This window comes from Acipenser ruthenus, chromosome 34 (genome assembly GCF_902713425.1).
Source record: "Acipenser ruthenus chromosome 34, fAciRut3.2 maternal haplotype, whole genome shotgun sequence".
Lineage (NCBI taxonomy): Eukaryota > Metazoa > Chordata > Actinopteri > Acipenseriformes > Acipenseridae > Acipenser > Acipenser ruthenus.
Genome location: NC_081222.1, coordinates 12,577,072 through 12,602,632, shown reverse-complemented (window position 1 = coordinate 12,602,632; position 25,561 = coordinate 12,577,072). Strand labels below are relative to the sequence as shown.

Here is a 25,561-nt window from a genome sequence, read left to right as displayed (position 1 = left end):
TTGATCCCAGAATCTCATCAAGCAGCTTCTTGAAGGATCCCAGGGTGTCAGCTTCAACAACATTACATCCTCAAACTTAAAAAAAAACTGTGTGTGTGTGTACTGGAGGAAAACAAGTAGAGAAAATATTCAAATATCTGGAATAAAAAATAAAAGTATCACCTGCTGCAGCACTCAGCCGGATGCAATAGCGAACAACGTCAGAGGTTTGTTTTCCAGTGTCTAAACTCACACAGGAAGTATGAAGCAACTGAATATCTCAGTGTGTGCTTATTGAGGGTTGCAGGTCTGACTGCATGAAGTGATCACATCTATTTTAAAATTGTAACTGCATTGTAGACAAGACCAGGAAGAATGTTCTTTGCCATGTGATACAAGAACACAGAAATGGGGTCTCGGATCAAGTAAGAGATTTTAAATTGCTGCTTTTCTCATCTGCAGCTTTTTGCTGATTTTGTGGTTTGTCTAGCTAACTTCCTATATTTGTCTTTAAATTGTATGTCTCTTCATTTGTTTCCTGCCCAAAAACTACTATTCACTTTTAAAATACTTTCTTTTTTACTTTTAAAACTTTAAAGAGTGTTTTAAGGAATGTTTTTAAGGACTTTATTTTTTGTATTTATAAACTTTCTCTTGGTCAAACAGTGCTTTGAAAAGTTAGAACAGATTTTCTCAAAGCGTTGAAAAAGTGAGCTTTAAAAAATTGGATAGAATTGGATATTATGAGAAGGGAAATTCCAGCCAATATTTTTACACAGTGTATTCCTATAAAGGTTAAATTATGTACAAAATAACATGTCTAAGTTGCTTCTTGTAGGGCTGTTGTGTTATGCTTGACACTCACCTATATTTAGGTCTCATATGCATATTGAGTTTCTCATTTTGTTACATTAATGTGTATATTTAATAAATATATGTTGTAAAACAGGAGTGAACATTGGTATACAAAGCACAGAGACTTTCATTCCTTTGGATAATAATAGAAGCTGCTAGATCAATATCACACAAACAAGCCAGCCCGTGCAGTTAAGATCCATAAACAATGGATTTTAAGAGTTTGTGAAGAGAGACTCATTTTTAGAAATCTTCAAGTTGCTCGTTGGCTCACTAAACCTGAAGCAGCCTATGCACCTGACAGTGACGCTAAAACGATCCAACGTCTTTAGAGACTGGGGTGGTTGCTGCATGCTATAAATAATACCCTTTGACAGACCCATTTATTAGCTTCTCCTGTCTCTCATCTCATCTTAAGCTTTCTCGAGGGCTGTGTTCCGATCTGGTGGCTTCAGTCCCATGTGTTATGAGTTTAGTCAGTAGTCTCAACCCAACCCAAAGTAGACAGCAATGTAATCCACATTGTAAAACAAACTCCACACAATTCAGCACCACTGCCAATCTGTGCTTCAGAGATCTCACTCTCTATCTCTTCTCTCAGCAGCTTGCACTCTCTCTCTCTCTCTTCTCAGCAGCTTGCACTCTCTCTCTCTTCTCAGCAGCTTGCACTCTCTCTCTTCTCAGCAGCTTGCACACTCTCTCTCTCTCTTCTCTCAGCAGCTTGAACTCTCTCTCTCTCAATCTCTCTCTCTCTCTCTCTCTCTCTCTCTCTCTCTCTCTCTCTCTCTCTCTCTCTCTCTCTCTCTCTCTCTCTCTCAGCTGCGAGGGGATGGTCTCTTGCATCACAAATACTTGCACTCTCTTTGAATGGGACTCCTGTCCTGTTTAAGAAGATTCTGCGCTGGCCTGGTCTGAGGGAGAAGCCCTCGCTCTGAACGTGTTAGGCTGTGTTGCACAATTGCGCATTGCAATAAACCGTTTTCGTTTGATGCGCCGTGTTTAACAGTGCCTGTTTATTGGACTAGCTAGAACAACGAGGCTTTACCCCAGAAGACCCTTACAAAGTTTTCATTTAAGTGCACCTACATTGTTTCTTACTGGTTTGGTAACACGTTTTGTAATTTTTGTTGTTTGAGAAACTGAAATGAAAAAGCATTGCTATACACATATCACAATTCTGACACGTTTAACACTGACTCGCGTTTACAGCAAAGCTCGGATTTGTTCCTGTCTAAAAGGAAAAACACCTTTGATTTGAAGCGGTACCACAAAATGTGCAAACGTGTATTCAAAGGAACTAAAGCTGGCACAGAAATAATAGATCAAAACATAATGAAAGAGGAAACTGCACACACACGTCATGCCATTATAAAACCAGTCGGGGCAGCAGACTGAACTCCACAGCTCCGGAAAACCGGTTTTTATGAGAGCCCAGAACAGAAATAACACAAGCTTGGAGCTGCAGCGTGAGGCGAGAAACACGATTACACACATATATTATATATATATACAAGAACGTAATTTAGATGTTTTATTTAACGTGTAATGAAACTACACTGGTATCTCAAAAGTCTACCGGAAGCCATAATAGTAATAATGTCACATTTTCGTGAAGTATACGGAAAACTACAAAGCGATATGCAATTCAATATGTTAACTTAACATTATTCTGCAGGTTACATTTGACTTTATGAAGCAACGTTTGTTAATTCTGTAATTAACCTTTGTCCATAGCTGTATATCAGAGACTCTGGTGAACACTTTTAAATTAGCAGGAGACCACAGAACTGTGCTGGCTGCTGGTCGCTCAGCCCTGAATATTTCTGCTGTCTGCTTCTAAATACCAACAGCAGCAGGACTGCACTGAGTCTGTGTGGCTGTGGTTTCTTTAAGCAGCTCGCATTCGCTTCTGTTAGTTTTAGTTTTTCTGAGCTGAGCAACTCGAACCCACTGCCTTCCACTCTGCAGCCCAGCACTATAACCACTGAGCTACACAAACTCGCTGCCTTTTACACTGCAGCCCAGCACTATAACCACTGAGCTACACAAACTCGCTGCCTTCCACACTGCGGCCCAGCACTATAACCACTGAGCAACTCGAACCCACTGCCTTCCACACTGCAGCCCAGCACTATAACCACTGAGCTACACAAACTCGCTGCCTTCCACACTGCAGCCCAGCACAATAACCACTGAGCAACTCGAACCCACTGCCTTCCACACTGCAGCCCAGCACTATAACCACTGAGCTACACAAACTCGCTGCCTTCCACGCTGCAGCCCAGCACTATAACCACTGAGCTACTCAAACCCACTGCCTTCCACACTGCAGCCCAGCACTATAACCACTGCGCTACACTCACTGCCTTCCACGCTGCAGCCCAGCACTATAACCACTGCGCTACACTCACTGCCTTCCACGCTGCAGCCCAGCACTATAACCACTGCGCTACACTCACTGCCTTCCACGCTGCAGCCCAGTACTATAACCACTGAGCTACACTCACTGCCTTCCACGCTGCAGCCCAGCGCTTTCTCAAACCACTCAGCTGCGATTTGTATTTATTATTATTATTATTTTTCCAGAGACAATCCTGAGAGGACGTTTGAATGGTTCTTTGAAGCCTCGTGTCCCATAGCAAAGGATAAAGGTGAGGGTCATGTTTATAGTTTTCTCTGTTTGTGCTACCGAGTCGTGTGCTTTATTAGTCAGGCCTCTTCTGTAATGTGCGCCTGTAAGTCGGGTGTTGTTACCAAGGCAACGGGGCCTGGTAGTGTCGTACTTGATGTGAGCCCGTCTCCTGCGCAGTTTATCCAGGAAGTGTAACCCATATAAATGCGCTACATACTGTTTAAAACTAAACTTCCTGTGTATGTTTGTTTATTTAGCAGATGCCTTTATCCAAGGCGACTTACAGAGACTAGGGTGTGTGAGCTATGCATCAGCTGCAGAGTCACTTACAACTACGTCTCACCCGAAAGACGGAGCACAAGGAGGTGAAGTGACTTGCTCAGGGTCACACATGAGTCAGTGGCTGAGGTGGGATTTGAACCGGGGACCTGTATATCGAAAATCGTGTAGGGTGCTGAACGACACAAGCTCATATCCACTCCACAACAGAGTATAGCAGCTACCGCGAGTGGGTGAAAACCGGCTATCTTACAGCGTACATAAGAACATAAGATTAAGTTTACAAACGAGAGGAGGCCATTCGGCCCATCTTGCTTGTTTGGTTGTTAATAGCTGATTGATCCCAGAATCTCATCAGGTCTGGGCAAACCTGCTGAATAATGTTATGTTAACATATTGAATCATAGTTTTCCACATACTGACAAAAATGAAAACATTTCGAAATCTAACATGAAATACGACTGTACCACTATTATGGCTTCCGGTAGACTGTTGCAACATCGTTTTGCAGTTTCTTTGATTACACGATGTTAAATAAAATATCTAAATTAAGTTTATATATATATATATATATATATATATATATATATATATATATGTATAATGTCTCAATCCTAAAATTCTAAAACAATACATTTTGGCCAGAGCTGTAGCTAATTTCAATGTGATGTCATTACTATCCGATATAAACTTTCTGATACAAAGACATTTTAGATGGCTGTATCACATCAATACTGGGGTCTGCTTATACTTGGTCTACTTGTAGTAGAATTTTAAAGGGGCTGAGTGCAAAAGCTGACAATAAACTGAGTTTGATTTCATCAGTTCACTAATAACCAGACTTCATCAGTTCACAAACAGACTTGAAAAACACAGATGTGTTGATCCAACCAATATGCCTGTGCAGCTCAAATCTATGTACGAGAGGAGACATCACTGTAAAAAAACACACAGGATAATCACACAAATAAACTGACTAGAAGATTGGTAGAGTTTCCTCTGAGCTGATTAAAAAGTTGTACCAGTGTACTACAGGAAGTGGTTACCAAAGTATCAGCCGCTGATGCCATAGCAACAGACTCACTTCCTGTCAGGTGACGCCAGGAGTTTTATTTTAAAAACCACAGTGACAAGCTCATGCACACTTCCTGTCAAAGTTTGAAGATTTTCAAAGATTTCGTCTCTTTGGCTGTGTTGGGTTGTGTAAAGGCTGAAACAGAAAATGACAACTCAATTTGCAAAATGGTTACACCCATACATTAATCAAAATGAGAACTTTTACATGATTGTCTTCTGAATTAGACAGAAACCTTAACTTTTTCCTTGACAACAGAACGTGGGCCTATTTTTCCATTTGACTGATTTACTTCAAAAACTCCTCTAGTGAGAAGCCATAAAACACAGGACTGGCCTTGCGTTCTGTGTCCTTGACCTGGGGGATTACCCATAACCCTTGGACAATGACACTTTACTTACTGTGGTTTGAGAGAAATAGATACAGAATGTGACAGACAGACAGAAAGCTTACATCTAGTATGACACTTATGAGTTGCCTGCACATTAAAACCGTTTGCATGCCCCTATTCAAACCCATTTCCACTGAGTTTGATCGTGTTTTCCTCTTCTGAAGTACTGAAATCCGAAATACAGAAATAGGCCCACCCTCTTTCCCCATTCTCGAACTAAGCAGAGCCAGTGATCTGATTTGAATATCATTCTGTCCACAATCGCACACAGGTTCAAGGAAAGCATACAGCTATAGCCAAACGTTTTGCATTCTCTAGAGTTTTAGGATTCAGACATAAGAAAAAAAACAAAAAAAACTATATGAACATTATTTAGATCTTTTATTTAACCTTGTGTAATCAAAGAAACTACAAAATGATATCGCAAAAGTCTACCGGAAGCCATAATAGTAGTATTTTAGATTTCGAAATGTAACTTTCTATTTTTCAGTTAGTCATTTTTTTAGCAGATGCCCTTATCTAGGGCAACTTACAATTGTTACAAGATATCACATTATTTTTACATACAATTACATTATTTTTTCATATACAATTACCCATTTATACAGTTGGGTTTTTACTGGAGCAATCTAGGTAAAGTACCTTGCTCAAGGGTACAGCAGCAGTGTCCTCCACCTGGGATTGAACCCACGACCCTCCGGTCAGGAGTCCAGAGCCCTAACCACTACTCCACACTGCTGCCCGTTAAGTATATGGGAAAACTACAAAGCGGTGTGTAATTCAATATGTTAAGGTAACATGATTCAGCAGGTTTCATTTGACTTTATGAAGCACAATGAGCTAATTCTATAGGGGGATGCTAAAGGCTTGGCCGTTGCTGTATTCAGGAGATCATGCCTGTCACCAATGGCAAGGCACTGTGCAGATACAATGGCAGGCAGCACAGCATAGCATAGAGAACCCAGCAAGGTGTGTGACCAGCTTTGTGACAGGTTTAGTGATTCCAGCAGTATGTTGTATATTGAAACTACATCTGATTAATGAGCGCACTGTTGTAATGAATGTAAGACCTGGTACAATAATTCAGCTTCACAGTAAAAACAGACATTGCTGTATCGACATACTGATTTCACCAAGTTATCGGTGAAGTACTGAGAAGCCAACTTTGCATAGTGTCACAGTTTATACTTGGTGTAGTGATATTAAAAGAATGCATGTGCGTGCATGCGTGCATTTGTGTGTGTCTCTGTGTGTGTGCGTGTGTGTGTATCCTATTTCTGATTTGAAGTTCTGGTTTATGTTAATGTTTGTGATCTTAACGCTGCTGTGAAGCATTTTAATAAGGAGTGTGCCGCGGTGCAGTGACAGTTGATTGCTGGAGAGCTGGGTAAGGTAAGTGTCCCTCGCTCGGTCTCTGTGGTTAGTCTCTATGCTGAGCCTCGGCAACCAGCAAGAAACAGGAAGCGGTGACACGGTACAAGGAGTTCTAACCCGAGCCTTCTCAAACTCTTCTACGGTTTAAAAAGTGACCAGGGAGAAAAATATGAGTCAAGGAAAGAGAGTGCTGAGAGGATGAGCATCAATTATAAATCTTTTAATGTGGCTTGAAACTAGGGTAACAATTGTAAGTCGCCCTGGATAAGGGTGTCTACTAAGAAATTAAAAATAATCCCTGAGAATGGATTTCTGAATGGCACCGACACAACCTGATATAAATCACTCTGCTGTTTTTGAAATACAAAGTAGCCCGAGGCCTCTGTTTCCATGCAGACATGAGCACTGAGTCCCAACCCTTATCCACACTGTATGTGTTCCTGTCCGCTAGTATTAAAACTACACTAACCAAGAAATGTAACAGTGCTTCGGTGAGGTGCATGCTCAGACTGTTTCACTGTGAGTGCTGTAATCAGATCTCTCCCTCTCTGCAGACCCTGAAGTTTTACTGCAGTTCCCTGGGGATTTCAATGGCCAGGTATGTGACTCTGGACACTGTGGGTGTCTATCTATCTTAAAAACTTAATTTTAGTTTTTTTAGGGCTACGTAGAAACTTGTTTTTTTGTTTCTGAAAGAAAAATACAATTCTCAAACTACAGCTGTGGCCAAAAGTTTTGCATCACCTAGAATTTTAGGGTTGATACCGAATAATAATAATAATAATAATAATAATAATAATAATAATAATAATAATAATAATAATAAACCCTTATGAACAAAATTTAGATCTTTTTTTAACATCATGTCATCAAAGAAACTACAAAATGATATCGCAAAATTCTTCTGGAAGCCATAACAGCAGTACAGTATTTCATGTTAGATTTCGAAATGTCACATTTTTCAATTTTTGTCAGTTTTTCGTTAAGTAGATGGAAAACTACAAAGCTGTAATTCAATATGTTAACATCACATTATTCAGCAGGTTTCATTCGACTCTATGAAGCAGAACCAGTTCATTCTGTAGGGTGATGCTAAACATTTGGCCAGAGCTGTAATCAAACAGCCACAGCTTGAGACTCCCAGCAAGCCCCTCATTTGAATGGCTGAGTATTTTAAGAGCCAGGCCCAGGTGACCTGATAACCACCGTGTGCTGAACATCTCTAAAGAGAAGCAACGCTCTTCTGTTTCCCTTCAGGAATGTCTTCAGACTCTTCCCAGGTTCTGCTTCCCCTTCGATGTCGAAAGGTAAAAAGAAAATCAGCATTTTGTTTGCCCGTTTCTGTGGTCATCTTTGCAAAATTAAGAAAGTCGAGCGCACAGATGTAGCACGCATTTCATATCTGGTACCTTGCTGAGCTTCATTTCTGTTTGGATCCCTTACTTTCAGCCTTCTCGTAATTAACCCCACAGTGACTGACCTGCCTTGCAGACAGTTACATGCTGAAGACACTTGTACTGGGTCTCCTCCTAGCGGCTGCTGAGTTAATAATGCTGACATCAGCAGAAAGACAGCATAACTGATGGTCACTGTGTTTCTAGAGTGTTCCTGTGTGTTTGATGATAGCTCTTGTTTCTGGAGTGTTCCTGTGTGTTTGACGGTAGCTCTTGTTTCTAGAGTGTTCCTGTGTGCTTGACAATAGCTCTTGTTTCTGGAGTGTTCCTGTGTGTTTGACGGTAGCTCTTGTTTCTAGAGTGTTCCTGTGTGCTTGACAATAGCTCTTGTTTCTAGAGTGTTCCTGTGTGTTTGACGATAGCTCTTGTTTCTGGAGTGTTCCTGTGTGTTTGACGATAGCTCTTGTTTCTAGTGTTCCTGTGTGCTTGATGATAGCTCTTGTTTCTAGTGTTCCTGAGTGTTTGACGGCCGCTCTGTTTCCTGTAGGGTGAGGGAGATCCCGGTGGTCCAGCACTTCACCTTCGTTCTGACTGACCTGGAGGGGCAGCAGCGTTTCGGGTTCTGTCGACTCACCTCCAGGACCTGCCTCTGTATCCTCAGGTAACGGCTGCTCATTTAGATGAACAGTGTGTGTCGTTATGGTGACATGACATACAGTTGGGATTCACAAGAGCATGCTGAGTACACTGGATATGTTCTATCACTCTGCAGTTAGATCTGTCGCCTTAAATAAATCAAAGTGCACTTTGAACATTATTATTTTGTGAAATCAAAATCCCTATTCATGCCACAGAACTCTTAACTGTTGAAGTTAAGAAGAACACAAGAGCATAAGAAAGTTTACAAACGAGAGGAGGCCATTCAGCCCATCTTGCTCGTTTGGTTGTTAGTAGCTTATTGATCCCAGAATCTCATCAAGCAGCTTCTTGAAGGATCCCAGGGTGTCAGCTTCAACAACATTACTGGGGAGTTGGTTCCAGACCCTCACAATTCTCTGTGTAAAAAAGTGCCTCCTATTTTCTGATCTGAATGCCCCTTTATCTAATCTCCCATTTGTGACCCCTGGTCCTTGTTTCTTTTCTCAGGTTGAAAAAGTCCCCTGGGTCGACATTGTCTGTACCTTTTAGTAAGAGGATGTACGGCATCTTATTGTTTAGCTGTCTGATACCAGCTTGTGAGAAGTAATACTTTCACATCCGCTGGGGGCAGAGTGTTGCAGGGGGGACCGGTTAAGGGTTACACCAGCTGAACCTAGAGAGTAGACAAGTTTGAGAGCTCTACTGAGGTCACAGGAAGGCTTTTAAAAACCCACCAGGATTGACTGAAATAGAAAATATTGAGTGAATACAAACAATGAAGGAGATACATTATGATAGCTTTTTGTTTTACCCATGCCAAGTTTTTAATACACATTTTAAACATTATGAGAAATACGCATATATTTCAAATGGTTTAATGTTAAACTAAGATACACTAAGATCAGTCTGCTTTCCTTGTTGCTATACCCAGCCTCCCAGAAGGAGCACTCTCTTCGATAGCAAATAAACCCGATGGTTCCTCTCAAAGTTATTTCTAGAGCTAAACCACATTACCTCAGGCTCCATTAGTCACAGTTATTGCCAAGATATCATAAGAGCATGTTTCACTTTGTTCTTTCACTGAGAGCCACAAAGAGCAATAACAATCTTATCCCTGAATACAGAGTCCTTCAATCCCACAGAAAAGCACTTAGATCTGCTTTTCAAATCCAGTGAACTTATGTTGAGTAAATATCGAATTATGTTGCAAATTTAATTACCTGACTTCACTGTCCAAAATATTTAAAGCCGGGAAAACTCTATTGATAATCGAGACACCAAAAGATGCAGCTTAAAATGGTCACTAGTGTAAAATGTGCCCCTGCATTGGCCTGATGAATGAAAATGAAAAGGAGTTCCCTGTGTTTCTGACGCTGTCTGTCCGGATCTCTTTCTCTGTTCCAGTTACCTGCCCTGGTTTGAAGTCTTCTACAAGCTTCTGAATAACCTAGCTGACTACCTGACCAAAGGACAGGTGAGCAGAGGCTGTCCCTGTGTCTGTCTGTCCGTCTGTCTGCAAGTCACGCTTCTACACAACTGGGCGTTCACGTATTACGTCTTTAAGCTGAGGGAACACGAAGCCACTTTGTGGTTTGGAACTTGGTTTCAGGAGACTAGGTTTCAGGCCACTGTGCGCCACACCAGGGGAGACTTGGGGGGTTTGATACAGCAAACCTCAAACTAGGTCTCTTGGAACCAGGTTTCAAGCTGCTGGTTTTGAAAAAGTGGCTTTGTTTTCTAACTGGACTGTCCTCATAACAGGACGATGCAGTTTGTAGCCAGAACTAAATGCTTTACTTTTTTTTTTCTGTGGAGAAATATGGATTTAGAATGTATGAAATAACTACAGCTTGCGTTTGGTATGTACATAATGGGTTAATGTAGTAATTGGACTGGACAGAAGGTTGGGTATCTTGTGAATTTTGACTGTTAACTCTTTCTCGTTTTGGATTTGGTTTGCAGAGAAGCGAGATGCTGGATTTGTTGTCAGCGTTGTACAAACACCCGGTCCCTCAGCTGGGCAGCCCCGTGCTTCTCACACTTGTAAGTGCTGTGCATCTTACTGTTCACTCATCGTTTCTCTTTGGAATGATTCGAAAGAAGCTGAGCCACGTAGAACGCTGCTGGAATTGTGATGTCATGGGGCGGGGCAAACAGAAAAGTCAAGTCTGGGAAAAAAATAATACAGATCAGCAATGATGTTGTGCTCAGATATAGAGTTACATAAGTAACACAGGCTAGATCCTCAAACTAGAACTGCACTTCGGTCAAGGCAAGCTATAATCTGACTTTACATGTGTCGTTTTAGAAGAAATTCAATGAGATAATGTACAGAAGAATAAAGGACAGTAAATGGATAAATAGACTCACTACCAGGATGCCTGAAGGTTTAAATAGAAAGGTGTAGTGGATTGTTACATCATTGACTATGTAGCTGTCACTATCACAATTAAACAGAAATAAACGAGTGTAGTTACTATGGCATCAAAAGCCTAGAAATATCTCCACTGTTTGTTTTCAAACACACTTAATGTTTTCAAACACACTTAACATCATAGAAAGGTATTAGACATTAAATAATATGAACATGCAACTGGAGTGTTGGTAATAATTCGCTGTTGAAGAGGAAGCCCAGCGAAAAAATGACCTTGTGTTTGACCTCGTGCTTGACCCTGTGTTTGACCTCCTGCTTGACCCTGTGTTTGACCTCATGCTTGACCCTGTGTTGACCCTGTGCTTTCACAACAAGGGCCAGCAATTGCAGATAATCATGGGGACTCAAAATGGTGTGACTGCAGGGAGTCCGACGGTAAGTGTCAGATGTGACCTGCAGGGGGAGCAGTGGGGTCTGTACCTCATCACACTAACCCCAGTAACCCTGTGTGCCTGGGCAGGGGTGGGGAGGTGACTGTGCACAGCCCAGGGACCTGATTCGCTGGTGTTGAATTCTGTATGACATGGATCGCCTAACCTAAAGGAACGGTGCGCCCTCTGGTGTTCCATGTTAAAATGACAGTTGCTCTATTCAGATCTTTCTACGCACATTCAATATTGCTATTATCAGAGAAAACACTTCTCCATTGAATCCTATGTTGAACACAAGTACAGTTAAAAAATACTCCTGTTGCTGCGCAAGAGTCCTTTACGAATTTCACAAGGTCCTGGGCTTTGTGTGTATACTGTGCTGTACTCACCTCACTAACTAAACCTAATCAAATGAAGCGAATACACGTTATAACACATGTCCTGGTGTTTAACAGTCGAAAGTGGTGTTTTACAGAACTAACTCTACCATTTACTTGTGTTACAGTACGACGTGTAAATAAAAGCAAAATTCCTCCTGCTTGTGTGTCTGCATGTTGTGTGGCTCTGGGGTATTTGTTCCCCTCAATCAGACTCTTTCTGCAGTTGGTGTCTGTTTTTTCCCTGGATAACAGGAAGAACGTGTATCTCACCCTGTCGTTCTGCGCTGGTGATGAATTCGGTGCTCCATTGCGTTAACGGGATGTCCTATCTTTGAGACAGTGGATTCCAGAGAGGAGATACACAAAGGCACATGGGCTAGTTCAGATCTCTGGTTAGCGATTTTAGAAGAAGGCACATTTGATCTCAACGCACAGGTAGAGCGACGCGTCTCTAACAGAGATGCACAGTAACTTGGAGCATTTCCAGTGTGCGCCTTATAAACTAAACACAAGAAACGAAAAAGCCTTCTGTTCTGCAGTCTGAGCCACCCTAAAGTTTCACAGAGAGTGCAGTGCTGCTTGTAATCTGCACTCAGTACATTATAGACGGCTTCTCTTTTCATTTCCTGTGGAGCGTGTCCTGTGTTTCGGCGCTGTTTCATTTCGTGTGCAGCAGACAGTCGCCCCAAAACCTGCTTCTTTCACTGCAGGGCAGCTAACTGTGTTTTTCACGATTTCTCCACCAGATTCCCTATTTCATTGCTCCGGACCCTGCAGGCCTGCCCTCCATTCCTGAGAGTGTAAGTGAAGCTGGTTTACTCTGTGATCCAAAGTGCCCGCGGAACCGCTCATCAGAACGATGCATTGGTCCTCCTGATCCTCTGCCCACCTCTCTTGTGTGAAATATCAGTGACTGCATTTAAATCCGCCTGTCTGCTCTAGATCAGTGAATCAGACCCCTTTGCTGCAAGTGAAATATCAATGCCAGTGCTTCAGTGTGTTCAGATTGCAATGCAGCCCTGTAATGGTGTTCTCTCGTTTGCAGAGGAACGTGACAGAGCTGGTTGTCTCTGTGGATGTCACTAACATGCTGCACCTGTACGCCAGCTTGCTGTTTGAGAGACGCATCCTCTTGGCCTCCAGCAAGCTCAGCACGGTGAGGCCTGTCTACTGCTGGTAGAATGCTAGAGCCCAGCATCGGGGTGTCTGCAGACAAACTACACCACTGCAGCCTCGGCACTGCGCCTGGGCAGGGAGAGCCACTCTGTTTAACACAGATCTTTGAAAATGAATTGGAGTCAGGTTTGATTCTGTGCCCATGACTTGGAGGCCAGAGGTCAAAGATTTCTCACTTACCTGTACTTGACAAATAGCATTTTTTTTTTTTTTTTTTACATAACTTCCAGTTGCCCCCTTAATGTCTCTCTCTCTCCCCCTCCCCTCCCTCTCTCCTCCCTCTCTTTTTCACCCTCCCTCACTCCCCCTCCCCTCCCTCTCTTCTATCTTCCTCCCTCCCTCTCTCCTCCCCCTCCCTCTGTTCTATCTCCCTCCCTCCCTCTCACTTCCCCTCCCCTCCCTTCCCTCTCTCCTATCTCCCCCTCCCTTCCTCTCCCCTCCCCTCCCCTCCTCTCCCCCTCCATCTGTTCTCTCTCCCTCTCTCCTTCTCTCCTATCCCCCTCTCCCTCTCTCAGCTCACTGCCTGTGTCCATGCCTCAGCAGCCATGCTGTATCCCATGTACTGGCAGCACATCTACATCCCAGTCCTGCCCCCACATCTACTGGACTACTGCTGGTAAGTGAGTGGAGCGGGCCGTGCTGCGTGGTGCGCTGCCGCTGCAGATTCTGAGATGAGATCTAATGATATTTACTGTAGGAGACTTAGAAAACAATAATAATGTTAATAATAAAACACAGTATTTGAGCAAATGCAATAAAAATCAATCTGAATGATTCTCTCTCTCTCTCTCTTCCCCCCTCTCCCCCCCCTCTCCCCCCCCCCCCTCTCTCTCTCTCTCTCTCTCTCTCTCTCTCTCTCTCTCTCTCTCTCTCTCTCTCTCCCCCCCCCCCCCCCCTCTCTCTTCAGTGCTCCCATGCCCTACCTGATCGGAGTGCATTCAAGCCTCATGGAGGTGAGTTCTCCTTTGTGTTGTGATCAGACTCACAGCTAGATTCTGTTTCCATTCCCTGTGCTCCTGTATGCTGCTGACATACTGGAATCCGTCTGTCCTGAACATGCAGACAGTTTGTGAGCAGCTCTTCAGTTCTGCTTGCCTGCCTTAGACATGTGCAATGCAGGCTAGATCTGCCAAAGAGTATTTATAGAAGGAAACACCAGCACCATCTAGTGCACAGCTAGTGTATTGCAAGCAAAGCAAAAGGAAGTTTCTTTCCAAAATGGCAGATCACGAGAAGGCGCTGGCTCTTCTATAAAGACACTTTGACCTTGTGACCTAAACTCATTTTTTCAGTTTACTTTACGACTGATTTACAGATTATTTTTACAGCCTATTTTGCGACCCTCCACCCAGTTTCCTCAGGACGCTGCTGATAGTTTCTATGATTAACCATCTATTTTACTGATGCTAAACTGAGAACACAGAACATAGGTGCAATAATATTAACTTTTAACACCTTACATTCGCTGATTGGATGCTGTGGTCAGAGGCGGGGCTTGTCTCAGTCTTTGATTGGATCTTGTGGTCAGAGGTGGGGCTTGTCTCAGTCTTTGATTGGACGCTGTGGTCAGAGGCGGGGCTTGTCTCAGTCTTTGATTGGATGCTGTGGTCAGAGGCAGGGCTTGTCTCAGTCTTTGATTGGATCTTGTGGTCGGAGGCGGGGCTTGTCTCATGTGTTCTGCGTGGGTTTCAGAGAGTGAAGAGCAGAGCTCTGGAGGACGTAGTCATATTAAACATCGACACGAACACCCTGGAATCCCCGTTCGAGGACCTGGAGAAACTGCCAGCTGAAGTGGTGAGTGTGGAATTATAATCTGTATAAAACAACAGCCAGGATTTCAGGCACAGGCCCTGGAGCTTGGGTATTGTAACACGTGCTGAGGAATCGAACACGAGTCAAACAGACTGCGAGACTGGCACCAGAAGATCCATCTGAAGATCGAGAGGAGCCACACATCAGACAAATGCCAGCTTTCTTTTTTAAATGAATGTACTATTCCACGATGGCTGTGGGTTCTGTTGCTCCGGTATTGAACCCGTTTTCTCTAAATCTGCCTTCACCCGGGTCTGAGTTGCTTTGAGACTGTCTGGAGAATCGGTCCCTCATTCAAATCATGTGACAATCTCTCTCAGAATTCTCTCTCGCTTCTTAACGGTGGCGCTCTGAATTTCTCCCCAGGTGTCCCACTTGAAGATGAGACTCAAGAAGCAGTCTGGAGCCACGGGAGACGGCGTGGCCAGGGCATTCCTGAGAGCTCAGGCCCTTCTCTTCGGGGGCTATCGAGACGCACTCGCTTGTGAGGGGGTCAGTACTGGGGCTCGGTGCAGCTCGGTGCTTCAAGAAACAAAGAGAGAAAGAAAGAAAGAAAGAAAGAAATAAAGAGAGAAAGAAAGAAAGAAAGAGAGAAAGAAAGAAAGAAAGCTGGGGGCTGCAGTGTGAAAGGCAGTGGGTTTGAGGAGCTCAGTGGTTTGATAAAGAAAGCGCTGGGCTGCAGTGTGAAAGGCAGTGGGTTTGAGGAGCTCAGTGGTTAGAGAAAGAAAGCGCTGGGCTCAGTGTGGAAGGCAGTGGGTTTGAGGAGCTCAGTGGTTAGAGTGCTGGGCTGCAGTGTGGGAGGCAGTGGGTTTGACACAGATGGGTTTAGCTGGTAATTGCCTGCAAGTGATCTCTCTGGTTTTATTTTTCAGGATGATCAGATCATCTTTATGGAGGAAACCTTTATAAATCACAAATCCAACCCCATGAAACAGTTCCTACAAAGCGCAGTCCATCTCCAGCTCTTCAAACAGGTACTTCACAAAGCTTTCAAACTGATCCCTAATGAAGACCGAGGACAGACAGCTCACAGCCTGAGCTTTTCTGTGTTTTATATAGGGTGCTAATTCTGTTTCAATTGACAGGTCCGTGATAATGCATCAAAGTAAAAACCCAAATTTCCTTTTTTCCCCTTTTTTAAAAAAAAATAAATTTAGATCGACCAATTATTTTACCGCCCATTTTCTCCCCAATTATTATTTTTCCCACCTCACCGCTCCCCACACAGCTGCTCAGGAGAGCTGAAGGTTCAGCGAGCGTCCTCCGATCCCACGACCGAGCCAGCTTCCTCTCCCACACCCAGGAACTCCAGAGCGGAGGTCACCGAGCTAGCGCCCTCTGGAGGACAAAGGCCAGCCCTGCAGGTGTCCGCTCTGAGCTCACCGGGCGCCTGGCCGGTAGGGTCCGCTGTAGCGCGATCAGGAGAAACAGTCCCTGCCGGTTTTGTTTCCCTCTGGAATCCCCAGAGAAGACCCCAGTTTATTTTATCATCTCTCGTTCTCTCCTCATTGAAGCTGGTAGTAGTTTATTTTCTCACCCTGTCTAACCTCCCCTCTCTCTCTCTCTCTCTCTCTCTCTCAGTTCATCGATAACCGTCTGGAGAAGCTCAACTCTGGCAATGGATTTGGAGATGTGTTTGAAGAGGAGATAACACACTGTGGACTGTCTGCAGGTGAAAACCAAACTGCAAATGAAGAAAGCATTATTATTTGCTTTATTTTAGCAGACGCCTTTATCCAAGGCGACTTACAGAGACTAGGGTGTGTGAACGATGCATCAGCTGCAGAGTCACTTACAACTACGTCTCACCCGAAAGACAGAGCACAAGGAGGTTAAGTGACTTGCTGAGGGTCACACAATGAGTCAGTGGCTGAGGTGGGATTTGAACTGGGGACCTCCTGGTTACAAGCCCTTTTCTTTAACCACTGGACCACACAGCCCCCTATTACAGTACTGGTTATTGCTAGTGCACTTCCTGCACTGCAAATAAATGCCTGCCTTGTCTTAGCTCCGTTTGTTAACGCACGCCCTCTGAAGTCACGTTGGAGCCTCGCGGGACTCCTAGCTCCCAGTCTCAGGTAGTATAGACATAGACATAGATATGTCCTCATGTATACTCCTAAAGGACTTTATTCGTCAGCTCGACAAAAATGATCCAGGACTGAAAGGGTTAAACGAGTCTTATTAAAGGATGCTATCTTGCTCAGGTCTCTACTTTCTGTATCATTTTTTTTTTGCAGGTGCCTCAAAGTCTCACCAGCAGTGGGTTGACAATTTAAAGGTAATGTATTTGCTTCCTATTAGAAATCATTAGATTCCTTCTGAAAAGGCCCTCGCTGTCACATTGCAATTCCTATGGAACAAAACGTCCTTCAGAAACGTCCTTCAAACAGCTTTTGTTTTTGCATGGCCCAGATTATTTGATCTGCGATTCCCCGTTTTATTGAAGTTCATAAAACACAGCTGATCGCTCTGCAGTAGCGGTGCTTGTGTGTAGACTGCCATTGCAATTTGCAGTTTGTTGAACATTTTTGCTAAGACTTGTACTGGTAGTTTCCTGCTTCAAAATTGTGTAAGAATGTAATTATTAGGTTTTGCAATAATTCTGATCTCTTGTCAATGTTATACGGTTCCTATCCTGGCTGCAGAAAGGAGGCGGCGCATTGATTCACACAGTGAGAGCCAAGACTACACCAGGCGTGAGGCACATGTACAGATGTGTAAGTTGTGTTTCCTTCCTGCAGGCTGTAGAGTGTAAAAGTAAAACAGCGCTTGAAGAAAAATCCTGTCGAGATAATCAACCTCAAATAGGTGTGAAAGAATTCATTTCTGGGAAGCGACTGGGCTGAATCTAGCCAACCACTTTTGTAAATGTAATTTTTTAACATTTTTCTTTATTAGTGTGTGTGTTCTTTTTTTTTTTTTTTGTAAATTTACTTTTCAATTTCTTCCAGGCCAAAGGTCATGCAAAATTGGGTCTGAAGGAGATGAAAAGCAGACTGAAGAACAGGGTGGGTTTTACATGTTTTATATAAAAATAAATAAATAAAATAAAACAAAAAACACTGGAGCCACACTGCTTCCCTCCCTCCCAGTCCCTCCTCAGCTCCACTAGAGCCACGCTGCTTCCCTCCCTCCCAGTCCCTCCTCAGCTCCACTAGAGCCACACTGCTTCCCTCCCTCCCAGTCCCTCCTCAGCTCCACTAGAGCCACACTGCTTCCCTCCCTCCCAGTCCCTCCTCAGCTCCACTAGAGCCACACTGCTTCCCTCCCTCCCAGTCCCTTCTCAGTTCCACTAGAGCCACACTGCTTCCCTCCCTCCCAGTCCCTCCTCAGTTCCACTAGAGCCACACTGCTTCCCTCCCTCCCAGTCCCTCCTCAGCTCCACTAGAGCCACACTGCTTCCCTCCCTCCCAGTTCTTCAACTCTAACAAGTAGTCAGCACATCCTGGCCCCTTTTGAATGGCTGTATGAGGTTATGTGAGGTAGGTGCGTGCTGTGCACTCTGCAGTGGCTGTGTGAGGTCATCTCAGGTTGATGTGTGAGGTTATGTGAGTTAGGTGCGTGCTGTGTACTCTGCAATGGCTGTGTGAGTTCATCTCAGGTAGCTGTGTGAGGTTATGTGAGGTAGGTGCGTGCTGTGCACTCTGCAGTGGCTGTGTGAGGTCATCTCAGGTAGCTGTGTGAGGTTATGTGAGGTAGGTGCGTGCTGTGCACTCTGCAGTGGCTGTGTGAGGTCATCTCAGGTTGATGTGTGAGGTTATGTGAGTTAGGTGCGTGCTGTGTACTCTGCAATGGCTGTGTGAGTTCATCTCAGGTAGCTGTGTGAGGTTATGTGAGGTAGGTGCGTGCTGTGCACTCTGCAGTGGCTGTGTGAGGTCATCTCAGGTAGCTGTGTGAGGTTATGTGAGTTAGGTGCGTGCTGTGCACTCTGCAGTGGCTGTGTGAGGTTATCTCAGGTAGCTGTGTGAGGTTATGTGAGGTAGATGTGTGCTGTGTACTCTGCAGTGGCTGTGTGAGGTCATCTCAGGTAGCTGTGTGAGGTTATGTGAGTTAGGTGCGTGCTGTGCACTCTGCAGTGGCTGTGTGAGGTCATCTCAGGTAGCTGTGTGAGGTTATGTGAGTTAGGTGCGTGCTGTGCACTCTGCAGTGGCTGTGTGAGGTCATCTCAGGTAGCTGTGTGAGGTTATGTGAGTTAGGTGCGTGCTGTGCACTCTGCAGTGGCTGTGTGAGGTCATCTCAGGTAGCTGTGTGAGGTTATGTGAGTTAGGTGCGTGCTGTGTACTCTGCAGTGGCTGTGTGAGGTCATCTCAGGTTGATGTGTGAGGTTATGTGAGTTAGGTGCGTGCTGTGCACTCTGCAGTGGCTGTGTGAGGTCATCTCAGGTAGCTGTGTGAGGTTATGTGAGTTAGGTGCGTGCTGTGCACTCTGCAGTGGCTGTGTGAGGTCATCTCAGGTTGATGTGTGAGGTTATGTGAGGTAGGTGCGTGCTGTGCACTCTGCAGTGGCTGTGTGAGGTCATCTCAGGTAGCTGTGTGAGGTTATGTGAGTTAGGTGCGTGCTGTGCACTCTGCAGTGGCTGTGTGAGGTTATCTCAGGTAGCTGTGTGAGGTTATGTGAGTTAGGTGCGTGCTGTGCACTCTGCAGTGGCTGTGTGAGGTCATCTCAGGTAGCTGTATGAGGTTATGTGAGTTAGGTGCGTGCTGTGCACTCTGCAGTGGCTGTGTGAGGTTATCTCAGGTAGCTGTGTGAGGTTATGTGAGGTAGGTGCGTGCTGTGCACTCTGCAGTGGCTGTGTGAGGTTATCTCAGGTAGCTGTGTGAGGTTATGTGAGGTAGGTGCGTGCTGTGCACTCTGCAGTGGCTGTGTGAGGTCATCTCAGATAGCTGTGTGAGGTTATGTGAGGTAGGTGCGTGCTGTGCACTCTGCAGTGGCTGTGTGAGGTCATCTCAGGTAGCTGTGTGAGGTTATGTGAGGTAGGTGCGTGCTGTGCACTCTGCAGTGGCTGTGTGAGGTCATCTCAGGTAGCTGTGTGAGGTTATGTGAGGTAGATGTGTGCTGTGCACTCTGCAGTGGCTGTGTGAGGTCATCTCAGGTAGCTGTGTGAGGTTATATGAGTTAGGTGCGTGCTGTGCACTCTGCAGTGGCTGTGTGAGGTCATCTCAGGTAGCTGTGTGAGGTTATGTGAGTTAGGTGCGTGCTGTGCACTCTGCAGTGGCTGTGTGAGGTCATCTCAGGTAGCTGTGTGAGGTTATGTGAGGTAGATGTGTGCTGTGCACTCTGCAGTGGCTGTGTGAGGTTATCTCAGGTAGCTGTATGAGGTTATGCGAGGTAGGTGCGTGCTGTGCACTCTGCAGTGGCTGTGTGAGTTCATCTCAGGTAGCTGTGTGAGGTTATGTGAGTTAGGTGCGTGCTGTGCACTCTGCAGTGGCTGTGTGAGGTCATCTCAGGTAGCTGTGTGAGGTTATGTGAGGTAGGTGCGTGCTGTGCACTCTGCAGTGGCTGTGTGAGGTTATCTCAGGTTGATGTGTGAGGTTATGTGAGTTAGGTGCGTGCTGTGCACTCTGCAGTGGCTGTGTGAGGTTATCTCAGGTTGATGTGTGAGGTTATGTGAGTTAGGTGCGTGCTGTGCACTCTGCAGTGGCTGTGTGAGGTTATCTCAGGTTGATGTGTGAGGTTATGTGAGTTAGGTGCGTGCTGTGCACTCTGCAGTGGCTGTGTGAGGTTATCTCAGGTTGATGTGTGAGGTTATGTGAGTTAGGTGCGTGCTGTGCACTCTGCAGTGGCTGTGTGAGGTCATCTCAGGTAGCTGTGTGAGGTTATGTGAGTTAGGTGCGTGCTGTGCACTCTGCAGTGGCTGTGTGAGGTCATCTCAGGTAGCTGTGTGAGGTTATGTGAGTTAGGTGCGTGCTGTGCACTCTGCAGTGGCTGTGTGAGGTCATCTCAGGTTGATGTGTGAGGTTATGTGAGGTAGGTGCGTGCTGTGCACTCTGCAGTGGCTGTGTGAGGTTATCTCAGGTAGCTGTGTGAGGTTATGTGAGTTAGGTGCGTGCTGTGCACTCTGCAGTGGCTGTGTGAGGTCATCTCAGGTTGATGTGTGTGCTGTATGCTGTGTACTCTGCCCTCAGGACTCCAGTGAGGATCGGCAGTTACAGAGAGGGGGGTCGCTGCGCTGCGATCTGGGTTCAGGCCCCCAGTTTCAGAGAAAGATCCAGTCTGACTGTCTACAGGACCGCCTGCCCATCACGCAACACTTCGGCAAGGTGACTGTGTGTCTCCCCCCCCCTTCTCTCTGTGCACTGAAAACCACAGATCAGAAAATATGATAATCAGACACTAACAGATCCCTTTTTTGTTTGTTTGTTTAGTCTCGCCCGAGGCGGCCCACCCGACGTTACACAAGCCCGCTGGGAGAGAGTGATGCGATGGACAAGAACAGAGCCTGGGCGCTCCGCTGGGACGAGGATTATGGGTAAGCAACCCTCCCCACCCCTTGCTGGTGTGTGTTCATGGAGGATGCTTCTCGAATGCACCTCCAAGTGCTGCTGTTTCATACAGTCTCTACACCCCTTGTGTGCTAAGCTTAGCTGCTGGCTTATCTCTGTGTGTCAGCAACGCCTTGACCAGACAACTCCTGCTTGAGCCAGGTCAGTTCACTTTACTTCCCAGGCAATAAGTCATTCAAGCAGCCCACTCCCAACTGCGACCATCGTTCTGTATTTATAATTTTTACTTTACACATCAGATCAGTCAACTGATACAAGATATCCACATGTTAGATTCAGGTAAACCGCTCTGTGTTTCTCTCAGCTCTCCTGACAATGGCGTTCAAGGGGCTGCCGATGATCCCGGTGAGCCCGAAGACTTTAATTTCCTGTCGGGCTCCAGTGAGATGGACTTGCTTGGGGAGATTTTTGACACGCTCAGTACCCAGACCTGCCAGGAGAGGGGGCTGCTGTACGGGACCCGCAGTCTGGACCTCTTCAGCTCAGACAGCTCTGACTACATCCGGAGAGTAAGCCTGGTTTCTCATGTAGCTGTGCTGAAAGCAAGGGAACGGTGAATTACGTACGGGCCTACAATGGGTTTTGCAAAAGCTATTTGTTGGTTGTGAAAATGGGGGAGGGGAGGGGGGTTCAATAATTCAGCACTCTACACGAAACAAAAGCTCTAACTTTTACAAGCCATCCATCTCTTTTATGCAGCTAGTTAAATTCCTGAAGGTGTGCAAGCAATGCTAATGTTCTTCCGTCTCCCCAGGTGAGATCCATCACTCCCAGTAATGAGAGCCTGACTTCCCCTCCATGGAGAGCTGGGAGCGACTTGGGCTGGGAGCTCGAAGAAGAAGATGAGTGTTCTCTGGAGTACGGAGCGTCTTCGACTGACGATATCGCTTCCGAGGACCCGACGGCTGAAACCACAGCAGCGCAACCCGGCGCAGGCACTTTAACAGTCACCTGCATCGCGAGGTCCTTGGGGGAACCCGACGGCAATGTCCTTAAACGCAACAGTGGCAGGTGGGACCGGGGTATCGCAGAGAACGAGGGAAAGGACGGAGGAGAGGAAGGCAACTCTGACCCCATTGCACAGACGCCAACCAGAATCCCCTTGGAGAAGGAGGGAGCAGAGAGAGGTCAAACAGGCTCAGAGGACAACCAGGGGTCAACAGGAAGTGCTGGGAAAAGGGACCAGGGATCTACAGGGAGTACAGTGGTGCAGGTCCAAGGGTCAACAGGATGTACCACGAGTCAGAAATCAACAGGAAGTGAGGATACCGAGCAGGGGTCAACAGGAAGTACAATGGTGGATGGCCAAGGGTCAACGAGTCAGAAATCAACAGGAAGTGAGGATACTGATCAGGGGTCAACAGGAAGCCCAAAGTCCATTACTGAGGGCAAGGAGGGAGTTGATACCCAAGTGAAGACCCAAGGAGAAGCCACAGGGAACGTGGATAGAGCTGGTAATGAAGTGCACTGTAGCAGTGAAGACAGCGCTAGCTCCTCTTCATGCTCTGCAAACCAGCAAGGAGACTCTGCTGAGGAGCTGAAGCAGACCCCTCTAAGAGAGGATTCAGGGACAGACCAGCTCCAGTCTCCCAGGGTGCTGTCCGCTGTGGCTCTCTTCCAAGCCAAAGGGAAGAGCCCAGAACCAAGACCTGGTCCGGCTCGGTTTGGGTGCATCCGTCGCGGGGCGGACGCCAGCCCAGGGAGGAAGAGCCCAGCTTTGGATCCCGCATGGAATGGGAGATTAGAGATCCAGGCGGCCAGCCTGGAGGCCCTGGAGCCGGAGAGGGAGCCTGCAGTGCAGTCCTCACCCAGCCCAGCGCCCGACCCGCTGCCCGTGAAGAAAGTGTCCGAGCTCAAGAAGAGGTTTGAAGCATGACGGGGGGAGGGAAGAGCAAGAGAACGCAGCAAAGACGCGACGAAGGGTCACGCTTCTGATCAGGACCCATTTCATTTCAAAGCGCTTCTCAAAACGCCCGCTCCTGTGCACTGATAGCGTCAGGATTACCGCCCACATTGTCAGGCAGGTAACGCAGCAAGAGCGATCCACGATGCGGTACGGAACAGAAAAGCACTTAAGTTTTTTTTTTGTTTGTTTTTAAGTCACTCTTCCTGCAGTGATTTAGAGGACAGATCTCAAACCCTAGTGCACTAGCGCTTTGAAACAGACTTTAAAGTTAGAAGTGTAAAAAGTTGTCAGGGTGTTTAACAATGAAAAAAAAAACGACAGGTACGTTATTTTTTTTTTAAACGGTTGTAGAACCACGTGGGGACGTGTAATGCTAGATTTTTCAGAATACCGGTAACTTACTCTTTAAGAAAAGAGTTTACAAAGTTATTAATACATTTTTTAAATAAAAATAGACCATGTATTTCTTTATTTAAAAAATAAAACCAATTAATTGTTAACAACTAGATTATCATTTCAACGAATGTGGTCATTTTCTTTTTAATGATTGTTATTGGAGTGCTATTTAAAAAGCCGTTCAAAGGCAGTAATATAATTTACGCAGGTCCTTTTAAAGACTTATTGTAGTAAAGTGCTGTAATGAAATCAGGGTCAGTACCACTGTATGGTACTTTTACTCAGCATGACCCGATAAAATAGGGTTTGTTTTTTTAAACAACGACCCCAGACTTGTAGACCAAAAAATAACAGTCAGCCTTTAATGAAAAAAAGAAACAAACATTGCATTAAATCTCAACCGGGCCAGGAGTTTCTAAAGAAACGACCCGATTCCAAACTGTGCTGCACAGCTCTGGTCAAACGTTTAGCATCACCCTCTAGAATGAACCGGTTCTGCTTCATAAAGTCGAATGAAACCTGCTGATAACGTTAACATATTGAATTGCATACCGCTTGTAGTTTCCCATATACTTAACGAAAAACTGACATTAAAAAGTGCGACATTTCGAAACCTAGCATGAAATACTACTGTACTACTATTACGGTTTCCGGTAGACTTTTGCGCTATCATCTTCTAGTTTCTTTGATTACATCTGTTTTCAAGCTTGTCTTTCAGCTTGCACCTCCTTCTGTCCTCTCATTCACCAATCAGCGGCTTCCCCTGTATTGACGGACATGTTTTCAGCCAGTGACATGCTAGTAAGCGATGTGTAAACTGTAAATAAACTAAAAATGCAGAAAACCAGGGGATTGTGTTTTTTTAGTGAGCAAACGAACCCACGCACATTTTGTCCAGACGCGTCGTTCTTCTTTAAAATGACAGCTGTTTGTCTTTAAAATCGTGGTCAATTCCTGTTTTTCAATTTCAATTCCATTTGCAATTCCTTTTTTAAAATCAATTCCCAGTTCTGAAGGACTTGGAGTTGCTGTTTTAGAGACATCATAATTGTTTAGTTGCTTTCACTTGAAGCCAATTTAATTAACTGAAGTCATGTGTTGCCACTGTGGGAAGCTCATCTGAACAGAATGCTGCCGGTTGTAATTTTGATCAGCGGTGTTCTGGAACCGATTCAAAAGGAATTGGAATTGGAATTGATTTTCAAAAAGGAATTGGAATTGGAACTGAAGAGGAATTCCGCACTTGATATTATGCAGAACTGGTAATAGTCACTAGTAATACAACAATGCCTTTGCACAGGGCAATACATTTCACAACATGGGACAGCTTTCAGACAGACTGATCACTGAAGAGCAGCACAGCATCCAGCCAAGACGGGCTCTGTGACGTATTCAACGATGTATCTTCATTTGCCATTTATAAATAAAACGCTACTGTCTTTTTATTATAATGGCTGATGATTAAATTGTATTTATTTATTTGATACCTTTTTTTAACCAGGGTATCTCTAACAAGATCAGGAAGACAGCAAACAAACATCGCACACACCCACGCACAACCTTACAGTTACATTGCACCAAAGCCATTATCTGCAAATTCACACACAAAAAAAGAGGACTACGCAGTTAATAGGAACTATAGGCCAGCATACCAAAGCACCAAGTCAGAGAGCTTTCTCAACATGCTTCCAGGAGTAGCTAGAAGCTTTTTTTCCTTTTCTTTCTTTTTAAAAAACTGGTAAAAACAAGCTGTCTTGTCATTCTTTCCCCAAACTTCTTTGCCTCACACGCTTCAACCAGAAAATCCACATCAAACACAAATGACAGCCCTATTGGTGTATCTGATTTCATCCACGTTTTTCAGCTTTGACCTTGAAAAAATTCTACATGAATACAGTGGCACTGCAGCTTTAAGATTTTTTTTTTTTGTGTTTAAATGGGTTACTACACCTTTAAGAATAA

At 45.0% G+C, this 25,561-nt stretch overlaps 1 protein-coding gene across 2 annotated transcripts; it reads left to right on the top strand.

The window, feature by feature from the left end:
- Positions 1–251: 251 nt before the first annotated feature.
- Positions 252–25,052, top strand: LOC117409818 (DENN domain-containing protein 1B). Of its 2 annotated transcripts, XM_034016112.3 has the most exons (23): positions 252–404; positions 3,421–3,485; positions 7,140–7,183; positions 7,843–7,892; positions 8,527–8,640; positions 10,023–10,092; positions 10,581–10,661; positions 11,368–11,427; positions 12,550–12,603; positions 12,849–12,959; positions 13,495–13,595; positions 13,887–13,932; positions 14,672–14,773; positions 15,158–15,283; positions 15,664–15,765; positions 16,373–16,463; positions 17,032–17,072; positions 17,440–17,511; positions 17,746–17,802; positions 20,920–21,054; positions 21,160–21,263; positions 21,602–21,806; positions 22,052–25,052. In XM_034016112.3, exons 1-23 carry the CDS (start codon positions 388–390, stop codon positions 23,171–23,173), a joined length of 2,970 nt encoding a protein of 989 aa, XP_033872003.3. In that variant the 5' UTR covers positions 252–387; the 3' UTR covers positions 23,174–25,052. The 2 variants fall into 2 exon arrangements, with proteins under 2 accessions (XP_033872003.3, XP_033872004.3); XM_034016113.3 differs by lacking the exon at positions 11,368–11,427.
- The last annotated feature ends 509 nt before the right edge of the window (positions 25,053–25,561 follow it).

Coding starts and splice junctions, on each gene's coding strand:
- LOC117409818 (XM_034016112.3), top strand. Junction 13,933..14,671: donor TGCATTCAAGCCTCATGGAG/GTGAGTTCTCCT, acceptor CGTGGGTTTCAG/AGAGTGAAGAGCAGAGCTCT. Junction 21,055..21,159: donor TCACGCAACACTTCGGCAAG/GTGACTGTGTGT, acceptor TTGTTTGTTTAG/TCTCGCCCGAGGCGGCCCAC.